Below are 22,209 nucleotides of genomic sequence, written 5' to 3'. Positions count from 1 at the left end.
TATTTATCAATGTCTAGAAGTTAATTCATTTTGGCAAAATCTATTAAGGTTTGGCTCTTGTCCGCATAATTTTCCGCATTATTATAGTATCTCATATACTGACTGGAAACGGATCGAACTGAAGATCTTGGAACGCAGTATTTACCGTACTGTGGTGAGAGGGTACAGTTTCACCTCTAACAGAGAGACTGACACAGATGGACAAACAGAGTAAAAAACAATGAATCACACAAATTATTATACGGTATATTATATCCTAGTAGCAACAGCTGTTGTTTAAATTCATCACTGTTTTCTTCATTTAAGTTTGAAATGTCATTGATAAAATGTTCATCTAATAAAATTGTATTATTAACAGTGGAACATCACCTTGTGTCAAATTACGTGTTCTGCAAGTTCTGACATATGAAAACAGTGCCCAGGGCTTGTGTTTGTATTGATTCATACTTTCAATTTCTGGCAGGTAGTCCATGCGAGGATTCCATATGGTTACAAGGTGCTTCAAATCCCATGGGCAACCATGACATCCACTGCCGATCAGATTGTCGGAGTGCTGGATTCAACGTTCATAGCCCAGGATACCGGTGTCCATATTCAAGAGGTAAAATTATTGTTAGGAAATGTGATTGTCTCCCCCCGATGGTCAGGAGACATACTGTCAAGATTCAGTTGACTTCAGCATTCCCACTGTTTCTGGAATATTACCTTAAAAGTACTTGAACAATCTTCACCAAATTTGGTGTAAATGTTTATTGACTAGAGACAACTCTGTGACTGAAAAACAATAGTCATTTGTGCTTTTCAAAATAGAATCATTTATCTAAAAATTCTGAATATTCTGTAAAATATATATGTATAAGAATTTAGGAATGGGAGAAGTGTAATGTGTTCCACTTGTTACCAAAAATAGGTATGCTTTTTAAATTTCCTGATCAACAGTGTTTCCGTTATTTGGTACAGTGTGACTACATATACCCGGATCAACTGCCTTGTGTTCTAAAAGTGTCTATCTATAAAGGATATTCAATTTCCATTTCTGTGCAGTAAGTTTTGCAAACGAACCTGCTGAATCAACACAAGATTGACTTGCTTATCCGCACAAAGCTTTCATCTACAGCTGACCTTGTGAAGTGAAGCGCAAGTGTCCTTGTGTATTGACAGGAGACAAGGTCTGATAATCCAGATTAATGACAAATCAGCTGGGTGTTGGTGGTGATAAGTAGGCATATCTGACAATGAGTGAGTTTTGATCGGTAAATCCAAATGATAATGCTGTTTGGGAAATGATTTTAACCAAGAAGTGTAAGCCCGCTACAATGTCAGCACCGAAGCATGGATAACAGAAATCCAAATATCCTTACATTCAGTTATCCAGACAATTCACACAGAAACAAGTGTGTCCAGATATTTGGGGTCTCTCTGTATAACAGAGTTGGACTGGTACAAAGTTATAATGGTTTGTAATTCAAAGACTGTTGGTCAATTTTCTATTTACTTCTGTCAGATTTATTTCTCCTGAAAAAAATGATTACAATTTTGTAATGACTATTAGGTGTTGTGAAAAATAGCAGTTTTGGAAGACATCGGGCTAAAGTTAAGGAGTTTGATGCACTGCAGTACAGGGGTGGTGGGGTAGCTAAGTGGTTAAACCGTTCGCTCATCACACCAAAGATCGGTGTTCGATTCCCTGCATGGGTACAATATGTGAAGCCCATTTTGTGGTGTCTCCTGACGTGATTTTGCTGGAATATTGCTGAAAGCAATGTAAAACTACACTCACTCACTCACTCACTCACTCACTCACTCACTCACTCACTCACTCACTCACTCACTCACTCACTCACTCACTCACTCACTCACTCACTCACTCACTCACTCACTCACTCATTGCAATACAAAATACATTCTGATTGGTTGCTAGGTGAAAGTGTCTCGCTCACAATGAAAAGCGTGATTACTTTACCAGAAAAATTTACAAATGAATGGTACATGAAATGCTAGCCGGTCACAATGTCAAGGCGTAAAAAATGCCAGTGGAAACAATGACGAACTTAATTGAGTTTGGAATGCTCAATCCCAAGGATGTAACATATGGAATCCATTTCTTGGTGTCCCAGACAGGATATTGGTGAAAATGGCATAAAAAATATAGATAAATGTTTTCAGAGTGACTTTTTGTATGAACAGTGTGTGCCATGAATGTTATGGTATGTAAGATATTTTAAATCGAAGTCCAGCTCAATTCTAGAATGATAGTGCAACTGACTCAGCTTCAGGCATTAAGGATTCTTCTGAGTTCCATTTGGATTTTTTTTCGTGTAAACAGATGATATTTTCTATATCTTTGCATGGCAAACTTTATGTCTAGGTCTAAATGTCAGACAACTTTTTTAAGATTTGTGTCATAAGAGCATTATCAGGTCATTGAAAGCCTTGTCAGGACATGAAAGCAGTTGCCAGGCAAACAGTGGGAAAAATCATCTCTTGCTTTTATTCTTGTATTCCTTGATGCTTAAATATTGCATACAGTGTATCATCCCGATACACAAATAGTTTGTAGAGCTACACCTTTCTAAGTCTTAGATAAACAACAGAGATGCGTTGCGAAGTCGTTGTTGGTCGGGACCTTGTGCTATAAAACCAAGCATTAAGCCTTTTTTCTTCACTGGTCCTGCAGCCAATGATATATAAGTTACTTGTTTAACACGTAAGGTCTTTTTTGGTTTATTTCTTTATTCTATTTTGGGATTTACTGACAAATGCTGCAGATTTGGGATCATGTACTCATCAAAAAAAAGTAGGGGAACTGTACTTTCAATGTACGATTGTCGAAATTGGGAAATATATGGGATTGAATCAATGTTGATACAATAATGACGGATGTATTTGAGAATGCATCACCACATGGATTTCATTCAAAGCAAAGCTGTTCGTTCAGTTGTCCCCCTTGTTAGGTGATTGGAGTATGACATGAAAAGTTCAGGTTTACAATTTTCAGTCAGTAGTGTGTTATTTGACCGTGAAAACCCTAACCATGCACAGATGCAAGAAAATTATCAGAAAAATGGTGTAGAGTGATTTATTGACCTGCCTGAAAAACAAGATTCATAATGATACCCCAGGCACGTGTAGGAGGCTCCCACGTGCATGTGCTTCCCATGCATTGTGTTTGCATGTGGTGATAACGGGAAATGATGCTGCATACACCAGATTAGTGTCATTGTAACTTTCCTCAATGGGTTTTCTTTCTACCAGACTTCAAAGTTCAGGTTCCCCTACTTTTTTTGAAGAGTATAAATTGGTCACTAGACAGGTTAAGGGAAGGTCATTTGCATTATCGTATTTCATTTCCTGTCACCAACATGATTCTTTCCTATTTGATGTGTACTTAGAGCACTGAAAGAATCAGTTTGATTAGGTCACATATGATCCCACGTAACTTGTTCTAATATAAACTAAACAGACTCATATCAACAAAATTCAGAAAAACCTAAACAAAGGAAATACCAGTCAAACCAGCCTGTAGTTCAATGCCCCTGCAAGTAATGGCAAATTTCTAAATAATTCAAACTTCATACACAAATTAATTATGCAATCCTAACACCCCCTTCATATATCTTTATCTTTGTGTGATAATCACCCCTCCTTTCCTTTCATCAAACACAAAATAGATTGTGTACGCATTATATAGGAATGACCACAAGCAATTTCCAAGCAGGAACTTGACTGCGTGCATGTGCTATTAGTTGTTAAATAATTGTACACCTTCAATGTGTAGCTCATACGTAAATCATTCGACTAGACAGCTTTGTATTGTTATGACATGGCAACCAAATATGTATGCTACTACATATCGTGACAGAAATCTGCGAATAATATTTCTTGGCTGGGTACTATTTACGCTGATCATGATCAAATATTCTACTCTGCAAGCATCAAATTACGTCATTTTAAAGGTTTAGTTATGTTAGCTGATGTGGGACAATTTGTAGCCATTTTTTAGTCTTTGTTTACTGGCAGATGTATGCGTAATTTATTTTTTTGTCAGTTTTCAAAAGATCTTTGTAGTGAACTGCCTCTGAATATTTAGACCAGTAATGGTTAATATTATTAATCTACATGGGAATACACGTTTTCACTTCTCATGCTATGTTGTATACACAGTAACAGTGTTAGGTTAAAGCAGAAATTTGCATTTTTCATGGCAAAAATTAACAAAAGCACGCAAAAAATATTTGGTGTGCATGTTCTGAGACTCATAGACTCTGATCTACTGAATTATGAAAAAGCAAGACATTTTGAAATGATTCAGGGTTGTAAGGAAAATTTTACATGCTAAAGATCTGGGCTGCGTATTTATAACTATATTTCTGCACGCGCTCTTACAAAACCAACCTGAGTAATTAACACTGAGTAATTAAAGCATTCATCGCAAAGACTTGAGTTTGATTCACACAAAGGAAATTTTTGCAAATCTCTAACCAGGCAGGCAACCCCTGTAAATGGCTGACTTTTATTATTAAACTTCAACATTTATACAAAGTAGTATTGGGATCTACAAATTAAGTCTGTAATGTAATGTTTCAATATATAGATTGTCTTAGAAATAGACGGTATGTCTGTTGGACAGATTAACTTGAACCATGCCAATTTGTCTTCAAAGTTATATTTCAAAGGTGATCAGACAGGCGAAAAATTAACCTTTATAATGGTGATCTATTTTCCAAATTTATGCAAATATGCAGCTTATCTTTAGTTAAGGAAACCTACAGAATTGGGAATAACAAGCCACTGTCGTTATGCAAAAAGTAAAAATGCAGCAGTAAGATCAGACAAGGTCACAAAATAAACAATTCATACACATATTTGATAGGACATACCGAATTACAAAGGCTTGGTCAAGACAAAATTGTATCGATTATCTAGTTGTATCCAACAATCAGATAAAGTGGTGAAAAAAGCAGCTAATTATGATAGAAGAGAGTCAATGGTGTCAGATCTTCCAGATAGATACAACAGGGACACTAGTATTTCTTTTTCTTTTTTCTGAAGGTCTGAGTGATTTGTTTAGGATTTTGAAGCTGATATGCTTTTATACCCCTTGTGACATCCTGTTCTACGAAAGCCATTGAAACTACCTCTTTTTCCAGGAAGTGTTGGTAAATAGGTCAGTTCACTCAATGTCAGCGTCAGAAATTGATCAGACATGTTGAACAGACAATGCCCTGATTACTGGCAGTTAGTGACAGTTTCTTTGTGTTCTTTGCTTTTTTAATAAGTTTAATGTTGGGATAGCTTGTTAGTTTTGTTTTGTGTTGAGACTGAGAATTTCCTATTGAGCTACCCAGTGTTTGTTATGATTATGTATTTTTAGTGTGTTTTAATTTTTCCATCTGTATACTGATGAGGGTAAGACTTTCCTTGTTGGGTAACTGAACACAGCCTATGCAACATGTGTTACAGTTCGGTTACACTTTCTGAGTGAAGTAGAGCTTCTAGTCCCATGTGCAGTCTAATTTAGACCACGCCCTTACTTCACTGGCACATGATAGTTAAAAATTATGCATTGTTCCTTAACCAGGTGAGTCTGATTGGCGCATTATAAAATGATTTGACTCATGTCAATGATGTAAAAACACACCTCTCCAAACTGTTTAGTATTTACAACATATTTTCACCATTTTGAGGGGTCTATCAGCATTTATAATCTCCACAGTGCTGTACACGTTTTACCGATTCTGATGCGGTGCCTAAATCAATGCATGGGGCTAATAATACTTATTCAAGTCATGTTGTTTTGTTAACAGTTATTCACCTTACCACTGTGTATTTCCCCCCAGGTCTATGCGAGAGGGCGGTAACTGAAGTTGAAAAGACAGTGTGCTGTTATTGAAACAAAATATCATTTGAAAAGTCGTCTGCTGTTGTTGAGCGACAGACACAAATAAATTTATTTTTCAAAATAAAAGAACAAGAACTGATGGAAAAAATGCGGAAGTTGTTGCAAAGTCAAGTGAGGACATTTTTAATTCAGTAGGCCGATGAAGGTCTGGGGTAGAATAGGCCTTCAGCAACCTATGCTTGCCCAGGGCCAACTTCATCTGAAAAGTACTTAGACACAGCATGTGAAATACACACTCACATTCTTAGCATAAGGGGCAGTGGGAAAGCCTTATGGTCAAAGTGTTTGCTTGTCAAGCTGAAGACACGGGTTTGATTCCCCACATGGGTACAATGTGTCAAGCCCATTCCAGGTGTCGCCACTGTGATATTGCTGGAATATTGCTAAAAGCCTAGTAAAACCATACTCACTCACTCACTCACACCCCATGCCTTAAACACATGGAGATCCAGGTTTAAATTCATGTTGTGATCAACAGCACGGGCAGCAATCTACTATATTGGGTTACAATACATGTGTCAGCCCAGTCAGTGAATCTGACCACATGACCTCAATAATCCTTCTTTTGACAAGCATGGGTTACTGAAGACCAGTTCTTACTCAGATCTTCAAATGTCTCATAAAGCAAAGAGGTTACCCTCAAGTTAACACTGCAAGTGTCATCTTTGGGAAGGCTCCCTTGTCCTGCTTTAATATTACTGTATAATATTAATAATTGTTAATCACTGGCTTTTAGACCAAGATTTAAATATTTTTTAGACTGCATAATGTTACTGAATTCATAATGTTTTTTTTCTGACATGTAAAACATTAATTCACTCCTTGCATGGATAATTGGCGTCAAGATCAAACAATTGGATTCATATTTGTAGATTTTCCAATTATTACAATGTTTATCAGTTGTCTCCAAACCTACACTAGAAGTTTCTCTATCCTAGTAAATCCCTTTCAGTGACCAGGGCCCACTTGCACAAAGTGATTTTAGCAGTATGATGACGATAACTCCCATACTCAAACAAAGACTTAATGCAATCTTAGCACTAAGATTGCTTTGTGCCGATGGGCACAAGCTTCAATTCACCTATTCTGGAAAATTTTTGATGCCTGTTTTATTCTCAGACAAACTTGAATTTGATAATATTTTCACAATCCTTGGCCTCTATTCTCAAAACGTTTATAGCCAACGAATTCTTTACTTTGATAGTAACCAGTGTGTTAAGCATAGACTTAAGAAGTTAAGAGGGTTATGAACATTTCAAGCATTGTTGGTATATCTTCAAGTCAGAGGTGTATGTGTTTCGTGGGGCAGTGAGGTAGCATAGTGATTAAAACGGTCAACCCACCACGCCAAAGACCCATAGATTCCCATCATGTGTGATGTCCATCACGGTGTAACCCTCAGTGATATTGCTGGAATATTGCTAAAAGCAGTTTAAAACTAACTCACTCACTTTATGATAATGGATAACCAAGAAAATGGTAGTGTGTTATTCACTGCATGTTGCCCACATGTTCTCATTATCAATTATTGAAAAGTGAGATCGTATGAGACGTTAGGATCTGATGTAGTCTATATTGCCAATAAACCATGCCAGCTGTTGCCTTATGCTATGACAAACATTTATTGAAAGTTGGCCAATAAATCATTGTGATCTCATTATAGTGCAGAAAGTTTTAAAGAACTAACAGAATTATATACAAATATCTTTGATTCAGACATTATGAATTATATTAGATACTTCATGTTGAATTTGTACTTACTTCTAGTTGTGTATTTTCCATTATGAAGTATAAATGTGTACATGTATTTTCTGTAATTACTGTGTTTGCTCAAAGTATATGCCACACAATGTTATAGCAGTGTTTGCACCAATTTGGTTTTTTGACAGAACTCAATGTTACAGTTGTCTCCTTTGTTCTAGAGGCAGCAAGGTAGACTTGTTAAAATTAGAGTTTTGTTTTGTTTGTCTAGATTCAATATCCCACATGGATACAATGTGTGAAGCCCATTTCTGGTGTTCTCCCTTCTGTGATGTTGCTGGAATATTGCAAAAGTGCTCACTCGCTCACTTACCCTTGGGCTGTCAGATATACTTTATCTTTGTGCTTTTATATGTAAGTTCATACTTAGGTTATTAAGAATTGTTTGAGTGTTTATGGGACTACTACTACTGTTACTGCTGCTGCTGCTGCTACTACTACTACTCATGAAGATGCAGAGAAGAATTGATCTTTAGCAACCCATGTTTGTTGTTAAAGGCGACAAATGGGATGGGGTAGTCAGGTCTGCAGAATTGCTTGACAGATCGATTTCCATGCTGTTGATCACTGGATTGTCAGGTCCAGGCTTGATTATTTACAGACAGTTGCCATTTAGCTGGAATATTGCTGAGTGCGGCGTAAAACTACTACTACTACCACCATGTATATAAATAGGAATGTAATTTGTTTTCAGGCCAAGTGTAAGTCTTTCATCAGTTTCTACAGGAATCTAAATGCTCAAGGAGACAGAAGCATGTTTTTGAGACTGATGGCTGAACGATATGGAATAAACCACGACTACGTAATGCAGCTGTCAAGGAACCTCCCTGCAGCTCAGGTAATAGAGGCTTGATTGGTTGATTAGTCTTCCATTTGACACCTGTCACTTCGTTGAACAGTCCCGCTTGATACCTGTCACTTGCTTGAATAGTCCCACTTGATACCTAAATCTTGATTGAACAGTCCCATTTGATACTCAAATCTTGATTGAACAGTCCCATTTGATACCTAAATCTTGATTGAACAGTCCCATTTGATACCTAAATCTTGATTGAGCAGTCCCATTTGATACTTAAATCTTGACTGAGCAGTCCCGCTTGATACCTAAATCTTGATTGAGCGGTCCCATTTGATACTTAAATCTTGATTGAGCAGTGCCATTTGATACTTAAATCTTGATTGAGCGGTCCCATTTGATACCTAAGTCTTGATTGAACAGTCCCATTTGATACCTAAATCTTGATTGAACAGTCCCATTTGATACCTAAATCTTGATTGAGCAGTCCCATTTGATACCTAAATATTGTTTTGAGCAGTCCCGCTTGATACCTAAATCTTGATTGAGCAGTCCTATTTGATACCTAAATCTTGCTTGAACATTCCCGCTTGATACCTAAATCTTGATTGAGCAGTCCACTTTGATACCTAAATCTTGATTGAACAGTCCCACGTGATGCCTATCACTTGAGCAGACAATACCATTTGATACCTAAATATTGTTTTAGCAGTCCCGCTTGATACCTAAATCTTATTGAGCAGTCCCGTTTGATACCTAAATCTTGATTGAGCAGTCCCATTTGATACCTAAATATTGTTTGAGCAGTCCCGCTTGATACCTAAATCTTGATTGAGCAGTCCCATTTGATACCTAAATCTTGCTTGAACGTTCCCGCTTGATACCTAAATCTTGATTGAGCAGTCCCATTTGATACCTAAATCTTGATTGAGCAGTCCCATTTGATACCTAAATCTTGATTGAGCAGTCCCATTTGATACCTAAATCTTGCTTGAACATTCCCACTTGATACCTAAATCTTGATTGAGCAGTCCACTTTGATACCTAAATCTTGATTGAACAGTCCCACGTGATGCCTATCACTTGAGCAGACAATACCATTTGATACCTAACACTTGGGAAGATGGTACTATCTAATACCTGCAACTTGTGAAGACAGTACCATTTGATGCCGACATCTGTGAAGACTGTACCATGTGATACGTACAACTTGGGAAAACAATGCCATTTTATACTTTGCACCTGGACAAATACACCAGTATGCAAAAGTTGAAGGCAGTCTTAATGCAATCATTTCAAAGGTTCCTCTAACTCTAAATTTCAGTATTTCTGCCAGAGATTTTCAAAATCAAAGCTTGCACCACAACTTGGATGATATTGGTGAGGATGTAGGACATAACTACTTGCTTCCCCATTAGTTGCCTGGTTTGGTTGTTATCTGGTTCACAACCATTTTAAATCAGTAAAAACAGGGGGAAAAGTAGAAAAGACAATAGAATTTTGACAAGACACCAATGTTCATTTGTACCTGTTGTAATTTAATTATGCTTGGAATTAACAGACATTTGAACCAACTTGATGAAAGTTGTTTTGCATGACTTAAGATGAACTGTGGAACATGGAATGTATTCTCCCTTCGTTTTCATGGAGATTGATAACTCCTCATTTCGTTACATCTTCTGAATTCCCAAATTAATTTTGTGAATTGTTCTGTGGGATTCTGTTATATAGTTATCTTTGTCATGTATATTTGTGGAGGATGACAACACCTAATGGCTTTATGTAAGACACAAGCTGTTGTCAAAATTGCTTTTCATTGTGCCTTTTCAGTTTCATGGAAATTAAAAGCCTTCAAACTAGTTTTTTTTTACTGATATTTGTATTAAATGCTTATCACATGGCAACTAAAGATTCTTCTGTCCGATTTCAATGTGTTTTATGATTTTTGACCCGATTTGAAATCCTGAACCAGGACCGGAGTGAAGCCATGTTGCTGAAGACGGAGGAGAGGTTAAGAAGTGCTCTGATGCCACGGTATCAACAGTTGTTTGGCCAGATTGGCAAGGTGGATGGAGGGGTCAAATTTCTGGTGGACATGAGAGTGGATGTGCTGGTCAGTTGCCGGACTTTTTTGCTGTCCCACTTTCAAGACTTGTAAATGGTTGCCATTTTTATAAGGAGACATTGTTCTGACACAGCATACAATAACTTCTTTGTTATCATATACATATCTTCATATCTACATAGATGTATGTGTTTCTAACAGAAATGGAAATATTTCCATTTTAGATGGCCAAAACATGGCATCGTACATGTAAGAGATTCATTCTGTTTATTTTGGGGGCGTAGGGGTGGCATAGAGGTTAAAGCATTGGCTTGTCATGTCAAAGACCAGAGTTCGATTCCTCACATGGGCACAATGTGTGAAACCCATGTATGTCCTCAGCTGGAATATTGCTATCAGTGGTTTGAAACTAAACCTCATTCACCAACTGTTTTTTTTTAAATGTTTCACACTTTACTTTCATCCTGCTCTAAACTAACAAGTGATTTTATAACTAAAATACCATTAAGAATATCATGATCTCCATTTATTTTATCTGATACTGACACTAACCTCTAACTACAATTTCTGACTCCTGACAAAAGTCTTGAAAATTTAAGAAAGATCTGTGACATCTGTTTGATTGATAAACCGTTATTATTGCTGATTTGACAAAGTCCAGTAAGCCAGCTATCTTGGTGCTTCTTCCGATGATATATGCAGCACAATTAAGGATGGTTACAGAAATCAGAAAATGCTGAATCAGTGAATCCAAGGGTCACTCATACCACAAATTTGGAAGCCCTGACCGTGATGAGAACCTTGGATGGTACCTTGAGAGGTATCGTAACAAAGTAAAAGATATGAGTGTGAAAGGATAGATAGTTCAGACATCTAACAGCTTAAACCCATGGAGATCTGGGTTAGAATCGGTCATCAGCACTCCTTGCTTGTCGTAAGAGGTGGTCAGGCTCGCTGACTTGATACACATCATCATATTCCAAATGGGTAGATCAGTGCTTATGCTGTTGATCAGTTGATTTTCTGGTCCCAACATGATTGTTAACAGACCAATGTCATGTAGCTCGAGTAGGGGAGTATTGCTTTTTGAGCTTTTGGCAATATTCCGGCAGGATGAAGGTTGGGGACACCAGAAATGGGCTTCACACATTGTAGTCGTGAGGAATCGGGCCCAGGTCTTCGACATGACGCCATATGGCAAAACAAAACAAAAACCAGGGATTTACCTTAATTAATGTATTTGGGGGTCCCTTGGGCTCTTACTCTTAATTTTCAGGGGTCCTGAACCACAGAATGAGGACCCCAGACACTTAAATATGATCAATAATACAATGTTGTAATATTGTTGCATTCAGTTACTGGTATTATATATCATGATCATCACAGTAATTAAACTGTTACTGTTATCAGTTATTGTTACTTAATCATCATTTAAAAAGAAATATTTGGATTTTTTCTTTATTCCAGTGAACTTGCTTATATATTTGGTTGCATCCACAGTCAATTTTTATGTGTATAGGATGCAGGAATTTGCATCCTGTAAGTCCATGAAAAGCTTTAACAGTCTGTTAAAGATTTTCCATCATGCTTCCCAGAACTCCATGTCGACCTGCACCAATGAAGTAGACATGGCATACTATCAGGCTCTGAACCTGTCCCTCAAGGAGTTGCTGGTACTATGGTTCTCTGTGGGCCTCCTCAACCTCCAGCGGGTCACGTGGGAGTCACCTTGTGACATGGTCCAGAAGGTCAGTACACATGTCAATGAATGTAGCATTTCTGAGAATATGATAGGACTCAATATTAGAAAACAGTCTAATGTGCCTAGTAGCAGTGGACTGGTTTATCAGGTGTACCGATTTCAGATTAGGCATAAATTGTTTGTTTTACCCAATATTTATAATTATTTATTAGATCAAATTTTCAATGACATAGATGTTATGCTTAGGGTTGGAGAAATATGTTTGGCATCATCCAAGCGTGAATTTGCAAGCTTGAAGAAAAAGTTAATAAAGTGAAGAAATGCTGATTAAATTAACATAATGAATATATGTTCATGTGTTGTCAATCAAAGCATACTAATTGGATCATCAATTACTTGACAGCTGGTCAATGGACCAACTGTGGAGTGTAGCTAACCAAGTCATTTCATTTAGTAAACATTTATTTATGATGTTCGTAAACATGGGCACGACTTTGATGTTCAGATGTACACAACCTCCAGGGGCATGGCTTGTGACACTCTTCTGCAGTGACAATCTTTCCCAAAAACATAAGCTATTGCCCCGGCAACACCCCATACCTAAACGCATTCAACACGGGTGGTCAAAGATGGATAAGTATAAAAATGTAATAGTAGGAACTAAAAACAAAACTCACCTAGACGGGTGCTTCTTCCAACGACGCCATGTTTTGCTGCATGAGTTTCCGCTCGCGACCGAAGAATCTCTGAAGATGAGCGAGTGTGTTTCCAGTATTACCGATATTACTTCCGATAGGGCCGATGTGTTTCTGTTATTACCTCTAAACTACCAATATCGCTGCAATTGTTTCGCGAGCGGGCTGCGTTTGTTTACATTTGAGATTCAATTCCTTTGCTGTAATTCCTTCAGTTACTTAGGGGGGCCTGAAGATAAGTTGAATTTATTCAGATGAAAGAAACATGTACATTTTTTGCCAAACTATCAAGCTGGAGAGCTGTAGGTTTAAACCATCAATCAGAAATCTAAACTGTCTTGGTCAGTCCGATGGGCTTTATTTCATACACTGTATTATGTCAAGTTTTGTTCAGCTCAATTGGTTGAGCATATTATTTGTAAATGTTTGCATAATATGATGTATTTATCCATATAACATACTTCAAACAGGAGACATACCTTGGGAGAAAACAGTTACTGGAAATTTATCACTCTGATTTTTTCTCTATATATTTTGTTGTGCAGGTATGAAAAACGTCATATGTTGAGAGATTTTTACTACTGCTGATTATATGAAATTTGATAAAAAAGATAGTTTAATTAATGATAAAGTGAGACACCAGATGTAACAAATATTTGACTTCTTGTGAGAAATGATGATTGTAACAGGTGTCATTTAATGACAAATTGTGATTTTAGTGATCACACTATGTGAACATGAGAAGCTGACATGGGTTAAATAATATGCTATTATTCAGAGTTCAAGCTATGGAGCTAGCTGATTAATTTTCCACATATTCACCTGCTAGTAGATATTATTTAGTTCAGAATAATTTCAATTTTGATCTTGCACAATCTGTTGCTCACTACACATCAAAGCATTGTTCTGCTCTGATTGAAGGGAGATAACAAGTGATTGAAAATGAATTACCTCCCTTGTTTAAAGCAGTGGCGTGAAATGGGCTTTGACTAGAGAACGTTTTGCTCATGTGACGATGTAGATATGTGTGGCTGCTTGTACTAGCCAGGACTTGAGTGAGATTTATAAGGCTAGCTCACTGACTTACCATTACACAGCATAATGCCCCACTCAGACACATTATACTGACTCCGAGCCGACCAGTCCTTGTTCGACCCTTTAATGCTGAATGCCAGGCAGGGACCAACAAATACCCTATATTAAGGTCGGGATCGAACCTGCGACCCTTGGCTTTCTAGCAGGTCCTCTAACCACTACAATATGGAGTGACCTGTTCAGAAGACTATCTGTTTGCTGTCCAGGATGGTTCAGACCCTGTGACTTGAAAGAATTCTTGCACAATATTCTGATGTTCAGATATTTGATTAGCATTAATCATGGATTGTATGGTCCTGGCTGAAATATTATCAGGCCATTGTCAGTTGGCCATCAAACAACAAATGAAGAAAACGTAGAAAACTGAGGTGTGTGACTCTACATGTGTAGTTTCTTATGTTGAATGAATAGCAGGCAAGAAAAACAATCACATATAACTTTACTCTAGAAAATAATCAAGATGTTGTACACATATGTTTACCATAACCACATGAAATACTTGAATTTTATTGGATAGTCAGTAAAATTAGACAAAATCAACTTGGATTAAAATTTGTCTGATTTTATGACCCGCTTGCACTGGGCATGTATACAACACTGCCGCACTACATCCACTTGACCACCAACATGGCAGATATGAACTCAGCAGATGTGATGGAAATGTTGATAATGAAGCATATATTAAAACTTTGTCTCAAAAATACAGTTATTGATATTTTTCATCACATTCATTAGAGGGAGCCTCCCAATCATATTAGCTTCTGTCATTAGAATATTCAATCTCTGTTCCAATGCATAGGCCCAACCATAAGCAAACAATATTTAAATTTTCAATAAGCCTTGTGAAAATGCATCGTCATCTAAACAAATTAATAACAAAATGTTTGTAAAACATTTGACTAGATGAGTTGTTTGTTCCTGTTTGGAATTGTTTACATTACATGATATATCTTGTAAGTTTGAATTATTTCCTAAAGAAAAACTGGTATCACACCTTCGACACTTTTATGTAGGACTTTGCAAGATAAGGCAAAGCACCGAATTTACGCTGCTGATACTTGCCCCATTAATTGATAACAAAAGCCTTAAAAATCAAAGAGGATAGGTCTGTGACTTAACAGTATCAATATTGCTGCTGTCACAATCATTGTTGTTGATGTCATCACCATTACCACCACCATCATCATCATCATCATCATTATCATCCTTATATTATCAGTTCTGATGTTTCAACCCACAGATAACAGACTACGAAGCAGTCCACCCTGTAAGGAGCTGGACAGATGTCAAGCGGCGAGTTGGACCGTACCGACGGTGCTACGTCTTCACCCACAACAGCATGCCCAGGGAACCTGTTGTGGTGCTTCATACAGCTCTGACAGACAACATTTCATCATCAATACATGTGAGGAGGGTTGATGAGGAAGCTGTTTCCAGAGAACATGGATACAAAAGCTATCCATCCATTTGTATCCTAACATTTCGTAACCTAAGCATGATTTATATAATCCAGCAACACTGTACAGAATAGTGGAATTAAACTTTTTGTTTCTCTTGAATCAATTTAACAAAAAATATATACTTTCTTGTTAAGCAGATTGGAAATGAGTAAAAAGACTTTTTTCAAAATTGCATCTGTTCACCCAGCAGAAATGAGTATCCAGTGGAATAATTTTTACAAGCTTGGATTGGGTAATGGAAGGTACCCCCAGTAATAATGTCTTTCAGAACATCTGTGAAGTGGAGTTCAGCTCTATATCAGTATTCTGTAAATGCTCTTAAGTTAGAGTATTAATAATTCAGAAAATGTAATTTCTTTTTCATATTACTACAGAGTGAAAATGGAAACACAACTGCATATCGCCTAGCACATGGTGGAATGAGATTAACTGATTTGAACACCTCTGAATCTCAGAACGTTTTAACTTCAAGTAGCCAGTTTGTTTGCAGTCCATCATCCAATCACCGGGGTTCCGAGGCAGTACCAGTTCCACCCCTGAGGAGTCTGGTCCTGAGGCCCTAGAGGCGCCAACGGAACATGAGGTTGAGGACCCTGCAAAAATATCCACCGCCGTCTTCTACTCCATCACGTCCACACAGAAAGGTTAGGAGCATCATTCAAGCTGGGTGGTTCCTAATGTGTTGTGATTAGCTAACGTTTGGTCCACATGTGTCTCCAGGACCTTCTGATCATTGAAGCCAGATTTGCCTGAGTCTTTGTTGGCTTGTCATGATCAGTGTTCCAACAGAACTGGAAACGACCTGAGCCCATGAGCAATGTGGATAAGAATACAACACCCGAGGTGTTGTCAGGTTACATGTCTTGCCTCATTGTGTGTCACTGACGCCCCATTGCATTTAATTTTAATTTTGTGCACATAGCAATACAACAAATAACAGTTTGTTCAGTACATATTGATGTTGACAAAGTACAACCTGGTTACCATGATTTTGACAGTGGTTTGGTGTTTTACACCTCCAGACATACATTCATGTCCAGAGAGAAAAAAAACAACACCAGAATTAGTAAATGAGTAAGTTCTGTTCAATGCTACTTTCAGCATTATTAAGTATTATTACGAACCACAAGGTTTAATGTATGTTTGTTTGGGTTTTTTCAATCAATGTTTGTAACAAATTCCAGTTATGTTAATATACATTATACTGTCTTTTGTATCTCAACACAAGAATCATCACTGCAGGGAATTGCAATACAAAAGCCGATATTCGTCACTATAAATCCAATCTTCAACTTTTGGCCTTAACTTTGTATTTGTGTATTTCAGGTCTCCAGAGTGTTGATCTCGGGAACTACTTGATAAAAAGAGTTGTGAAAGAACTGCAGGTCGAATACCCACAAATTAACAAATTTTCCAGTATGTCTCCAATTCCGGGCTTTAGAGTCTGGCTTATTGGGGAGATAAACAAGGCTATACACATAAGTGGTAGGTCTGCTAGCATGGAGAGAGTGAGTGAGCGAGTGAGTGAGTGAGTTTTACGCCGCTTTTAGCAATATTCCTGTGATATCAAAGCACACCCAAACTGTCCTTCACACTTTGTACCCATGTAGGGATTCAAACTCAGGTCTTTGTGACAGGTGAGCACCTTAACCACTAGGCTACCTAACCACTTATGGTAGTATGGACAAAGTGTAGTCAAAGATTTCTGCGCATTACTGTCATAGTTTCCTTGTTCTCTGCTTCTGCACAAATTTCAACCAGCTGTGAAAATTTTGTGGTGTGACAAAGGAAATTCAGTTTCTGGGATCCAGATACATATTTTAATTGACCCTGCTGTCCAGGGGCTGCTTTCATGGAGCAACCTTTACTCAGCTTGACCTTAACTCTGATTCTGTAACATTGCACTAAGATTACCTATATGACTTGTGACCGGCCTACTGCCCCAAGTGTCATGGTATCTGAGTTTAACTTCCTGTCCTGTTTTCCAGATACTGTGGTCACCTTGTTAATGTTTCTAGGTGTGTCAGCACTATTTTGTCAATACTCACGGGTATCATCAATGTAGAGAACATATGACATGCATTCCTGTCGCAGCATGTTGGGGAGGGGAGGGGTTGGTTGAAATGAGTACATGACACAGATGAAGGAACAAAATTTAGCTCTGAAATGTATAAAGAATCAAAAGAAGTTGTCATCCGCAAAACGTGTCATGTATTCTTGTTCATCCAACTACAAAATGTCTTTCTAAAACAGTGTTAAAATGGACTCCTTTTGACTGACCGACCTTACAAATTTGTCTTCCGGAGCAGAATGTTTTGCTCTAGATATCTGAATAAAATATTTTTTGCAGGGCTACAAGTTGGACTTAAAATGATATTGGTGGCGGTGCTCTTTTACGGAGAAACCACTTGAATCCTCTTTTTCCACTTTTTCTACTCTCTATCCAAGAACGTAATTACAACAGTGCCACTCTATTTCCAGTATCAACGTTACTAACATATATCAGTCCATACATTTGACATAGTCATAACTAGTTTGCATATTCTTCACAAATGTTTTACGATTGCAAGGGGTATTGATGACTGTCTTCTTGTCACATTTCAGACATTGGAGAGGTGATAGAGGATAACCTCCTCACAAGCTCTGAGCTGGAACAGTTACAACCTCACGGGAAGAGTCGAAATCCTCTGGAGACATTTAAACATTTTATACAGAGTCACCAGTGGCTGAACAATCCAGACCTTTGCGATATCGTAAAGACGCCACTGATGAGGCTGTGTGCCCAGTACCTTTATGTTGAAAAGAGGAGAGGATATGCACTTAATCCAGTTGGTGAGAATTCTTACTCAGTTGCTTCAAACGTTCTAAATTCAGTTGCTTGACGATTACAATATTCTCAGAATATCAGATCATGGTTCTTCTTCTACAAAACAAAGACGTATGTCACCGCAGGTTAGGGAACCGTGAACATCCAGGTTAGAATTGATCTTCAGCAAAGGCAACTAACAGGATGTTGTGGTCAGGCTTGCTGACTTGGTTAACATGTCATTGTATCCCAGTTGTGTAGATCGATGTTCATGGTGTTGATCCCTGGACGGTCTGGTCCAGACTTGATTATTTACAGACCACCACCATATACCTGGAATATTGCTGAGTGTGGCTTAAAACTAAACTCACTCACTCTGGTCAGAACTTTGACTAACAGATGAAAAGGCCTAACAAGAGGTTGAACTGAACATCATAAAGCAGTTTCCTGATACGACACTTACCTCAAATAGTCAAAAACTGAACAAAGTAGATCCTGTAATGACTAAAGGATGGTCTAGATTGTATGGTGGCATGTCTGTTTCAAGTGTTTATCCCATGTAAGCAAGAGATATCCAAAGATCTTGAGGGACTGTGCAAAGTCATAAACTATAGTTCAGAATGTCCCTTGTAAAACGTATCAGGGTTGTATGATGAGGGAAGACCATGATCTGGTAAACAGTGCTCTGATCGGTCACGTAAAAAGTTGTTCTGACATTGGATGTACACAATACTTTTTGTGTTAAATGCGAGAACTTAGATCTTTCTGATCTGATTTTAATCATTAAGTGCATTTATGACATGCAGACTTGTTAGTCTGACCTACAATAGTTTAGAAAAACTTTGGTGCACGATCAATTGTTGTGCTCTGGTTGATTTATTTCAGTTTCTTGAAAACCTGTAATTGTGGCAATATACCACATCATAACAAATATCTGACACAATGTGTGCAGTTAAAGAAGACAGCAGTCATGTGATCTGCCTCAACAGTTGCAGGAACTGCATGAACCAGAGGCCGGGATGTATGTGGCAGCAGATCAGTAATGGGTCTGTTTAAGTGAACATTGGCGAAAGCTATGGAAAGTTTGATGGTTTCATGAAATTTTCATGGCAAAAACACAGATTAGGCCAGACCAGTTTATTTCTTGTTCAACGAATCAACCAGTTGTATTTTTTGAAGAATAAGAAAAATATAAAAATTAAATTTCCACACTCAAACATACAATCCTAATGTTGAATGTTACTTTTGAAATCAGTGTGAAACCTAAACTCACTTAACTTAGTTTTAGCTGATAGACACTGAGTTAACATGGAGACATTTTTCCCCTCCTGCCTCAAGGTTTTCTGAGGACAAAAATCTGTAAAACAAGAAATGAAATTGATCTGGCTAAGGTAACAATTTTTGTCTGTGAGATTTTTGTAAGAAAAAGTCATCTTACTGTGGTGTATGGTGGTATATATGGTGGTAAGCTAATGAACTCCTTTCTCTATAATCCACAGCCACATTTCATCTGAAGAATGGTGCTGTGATGTGGAGACTGAACTGGTTGGCCGATGCTTCCATGCGTGGACTCACTCAGTCATGTGGTATGATGGTCAATTACCGATATTTCCTTGACACAACAGATGAAAACAGTCAGCAATATCTCGACAACCACACTATCGCAGCTTCGAAGCAGATAATAGACTTAGCATCTGGAGTGACTCCGCAAGAATAAAGTGTCACATTCGTGGGCAGTGTAATAGGGCGTTGATGTGACTTGTGAGAACATAGACCTCTGCCAGGGAACTGATTCATATGATTCTGAGATAAAATCAAAGAACAGAAGATTACTGGTGACATCAACGTGTGACCGTGTTAGGAAATTAATCACTGCCAGGAAAAGAAGGGTAGATTGTATCTCATTGTCGTCAGTCATCAGAGACTTGGATGTGTCTTCATTTCCAAGAAAATAGGAAAATGTTATCATGAATTTAACAATTGTTTGGATGGTGATCTGAGACAGCATTTGTTCATAGCAGATGAGAATAATGGATGATACTGCAGTGTAATATTTTTACAGCACACAAATGTCATACTGCTAGATGTATGACGTCATAAGGGTGCAGAGTTATGACGTCACAATGCTGATGCCGTTATCGCAGTGACACTGGACCTTGTTTGACATGAGGAAAACTGGTAGTCCTCACACTGTAGCTGCAGTTTCTATCAATTTGTGTTGGAAGTAAGAAACAGAATACTAAACTTCCTAACGTAAAATACCATTTACGTTAAACTCATGAAAGATTTAGTATCAAACTCGCTTTTGCTCGTTAGATACCAAATCATCCACTCGTTTAATAAATATGGTATTACATGGAAGGTGGTTTGGTATCCTCTATCTATTAAATACCACATAGTAACATCGCTGAGGACTCGATTAACATACATGGTGCCTGAGAAAGGGAATTTGGAGTAGGAAAACACAATTTTTTGTATTATTTCCGTGTATACTAGAATATCATTTTAAAGTCATTTCCCATCACTGTTTCTGATGTATTTGCATGTTGCTGTACTTGAGGTTTCGTCCTTAATTGCCTACATCGCTATTCGCCTATGTCTCCAATCCCCAACAAAAAAAAGCTGACGAATTGGGAAGAAAAAATGCACCCTTACTCTTATAATGAAAGCTTCTGAAAAGGGCTATAGTGAACTTAATTGACTGTTATAAGAATATTGAATGGCGTAATAAGATAAGTGTATAGCCAAAATGAATTCCATTCTTCATTGGCGAATGAAAGCTTTTCTTTTAGTAGTGATTATTTTTAGAAATGCCTAACATGTCAAATTGTAAGCAACTTTTTTTTCAAATTTTTATTTCTAAGCGATACATGTTTGCTTGGTCGCTGTGTGCAAAGGCTGTAAATCTACATAATTTGCAGTATTTTTTTTAGAATGCTTATGATCTGTGTTAGTTGTTTAAATGTTATGAATAAGCTTGTATTGGAAATGTTTCAAATTTACGCTCTGTGTACATCTATTGTGCATTGAATGTATATATCCCAGTCATTCTGGGGAAATCGTCTTCCTAATATTTCTTTCCTTTGAGACATGAAATATCTTTTAATGTCTAAATATAGTCATTTTATACCTCTGTATACGTCTTTTTCTTATTTAAATAGAAGAGCTGTTTCAGGTCATAGAAGTGTCGCTCGTTTACAGTTGCATAATCTGTGTCAACAGACCATAAAGTGCTGTTTGAAGAAGTAGGAGAATAGAGATGTAGGCAAATAGACAACAAATCATACTTGCATGTATTTTTGTGAAACAGATGACCTGCTTTAGGTGTTGACGTAATGTTATTGTAAATCTTGGCCAAACCTTTAAATATTTTTGTTTAAATATGTTTTGGTCACATTCAGTTTGAAATTGCAAACTTATCATATTCAGAGTTTTCTTGATGTAGTTCAATTTGTCACTTTCTTTCAGTAGGTAAAGTATATCCTGTTAAAGAGATCTTTATTTATATGATTTATAAATAAGTAAATAAAAAATAAGAGATGTATGATAGTCAGTCAGTGCTGATGTGATGACAATGAATGTTTTAAGAGTGCATCATTACTTGCAATTCCTAATGGCCATGATAGTTTGCACAATAATGCTTTTGAAAGATGATTTGTGTATAACTTGAAATTGACATGTATACGATTTTCATTTTCAAACAAACTGCTAGAAACAAACACTACCAACTGTGAGATACAAAACGATTGTCAAAATTAATGGATTACAGTGCTTTATTGACCTTGATAATTGCTTATATCAAGGCCGACAGGCCATGCATGTGTATGGGACTACTGCGTTGTTCAGTGTATTCTGCATTTAAGTACTTCATTTCTTTACTTTACACGCTGGACCTTTCAGTGCCAATAAAGAAGGAGAGAAGTATAA

General features: G+C 37.4%; 1 protein-coding gene across 1 annotated transcript in view; it reads left to right on the top strand.

The window, feature by feature from the left end:
- Positions 1–22,209, top strand: part of LOC137286290 (malonyl-CoA decarboxylase, mitochondrial-like) — a 24,941-nt gene extending 2,732 nt beyond the window's left edge. Inside the window, exons 2-10 of the mRNA XM_067818058.1 lie at positions 464–601; positions 8,358–8,501; positions 10,432–10,572; positions 12,120–12,272; positions 15,257–15,421; positions 15,967–16,120; positions 16,803–16,961; positions 18,081–18,308; positions 19,782–22,209. Coding sequence (XP_067674159.1) covers positions 464–601; positions 8,358–8,501; positions 10,432–10,572; positions 12,120–12,272; positions 15,257–15,421; positions 15,967–16,120; positions 16,803–16,961; positions 18,081–18,308; positions 19,782–19,999 — 1,500 coding nt within the window. The 3' untranslated portion in view covers positions 20,000–22,209. The remainder of the gene's footprint in view (positions 1–463; positions 602–8,357; positions 8,502–10,431; positions 10,573–12,119; positions 12,273–15,256; positions 15,422–15,966; positions 16,121–16,802; positions 16,962–18,080; positions 18,309–19,781) is intronic.

This window comes from Haliotis asinina, chromosome 6 (genome assembly GCF_037392515.1).
Source record: "Haliotis asinina isolate JCU_RB_2024 chromosome 6, JCU_Hal_asi_v2, whole genome shotgun sequence".
Lineage (NCBI taxonomy): Eukaryota > Metazoa > Mollusca > Gastropoda > Lepetellida > Haliotidae > Haliotis > Haliotis asinina.
The sequence above is the reverse complement of the archived record's forward strand: the minus strand, read 5'-3'. Positions and strand labels throughout refer to the sequence as shown.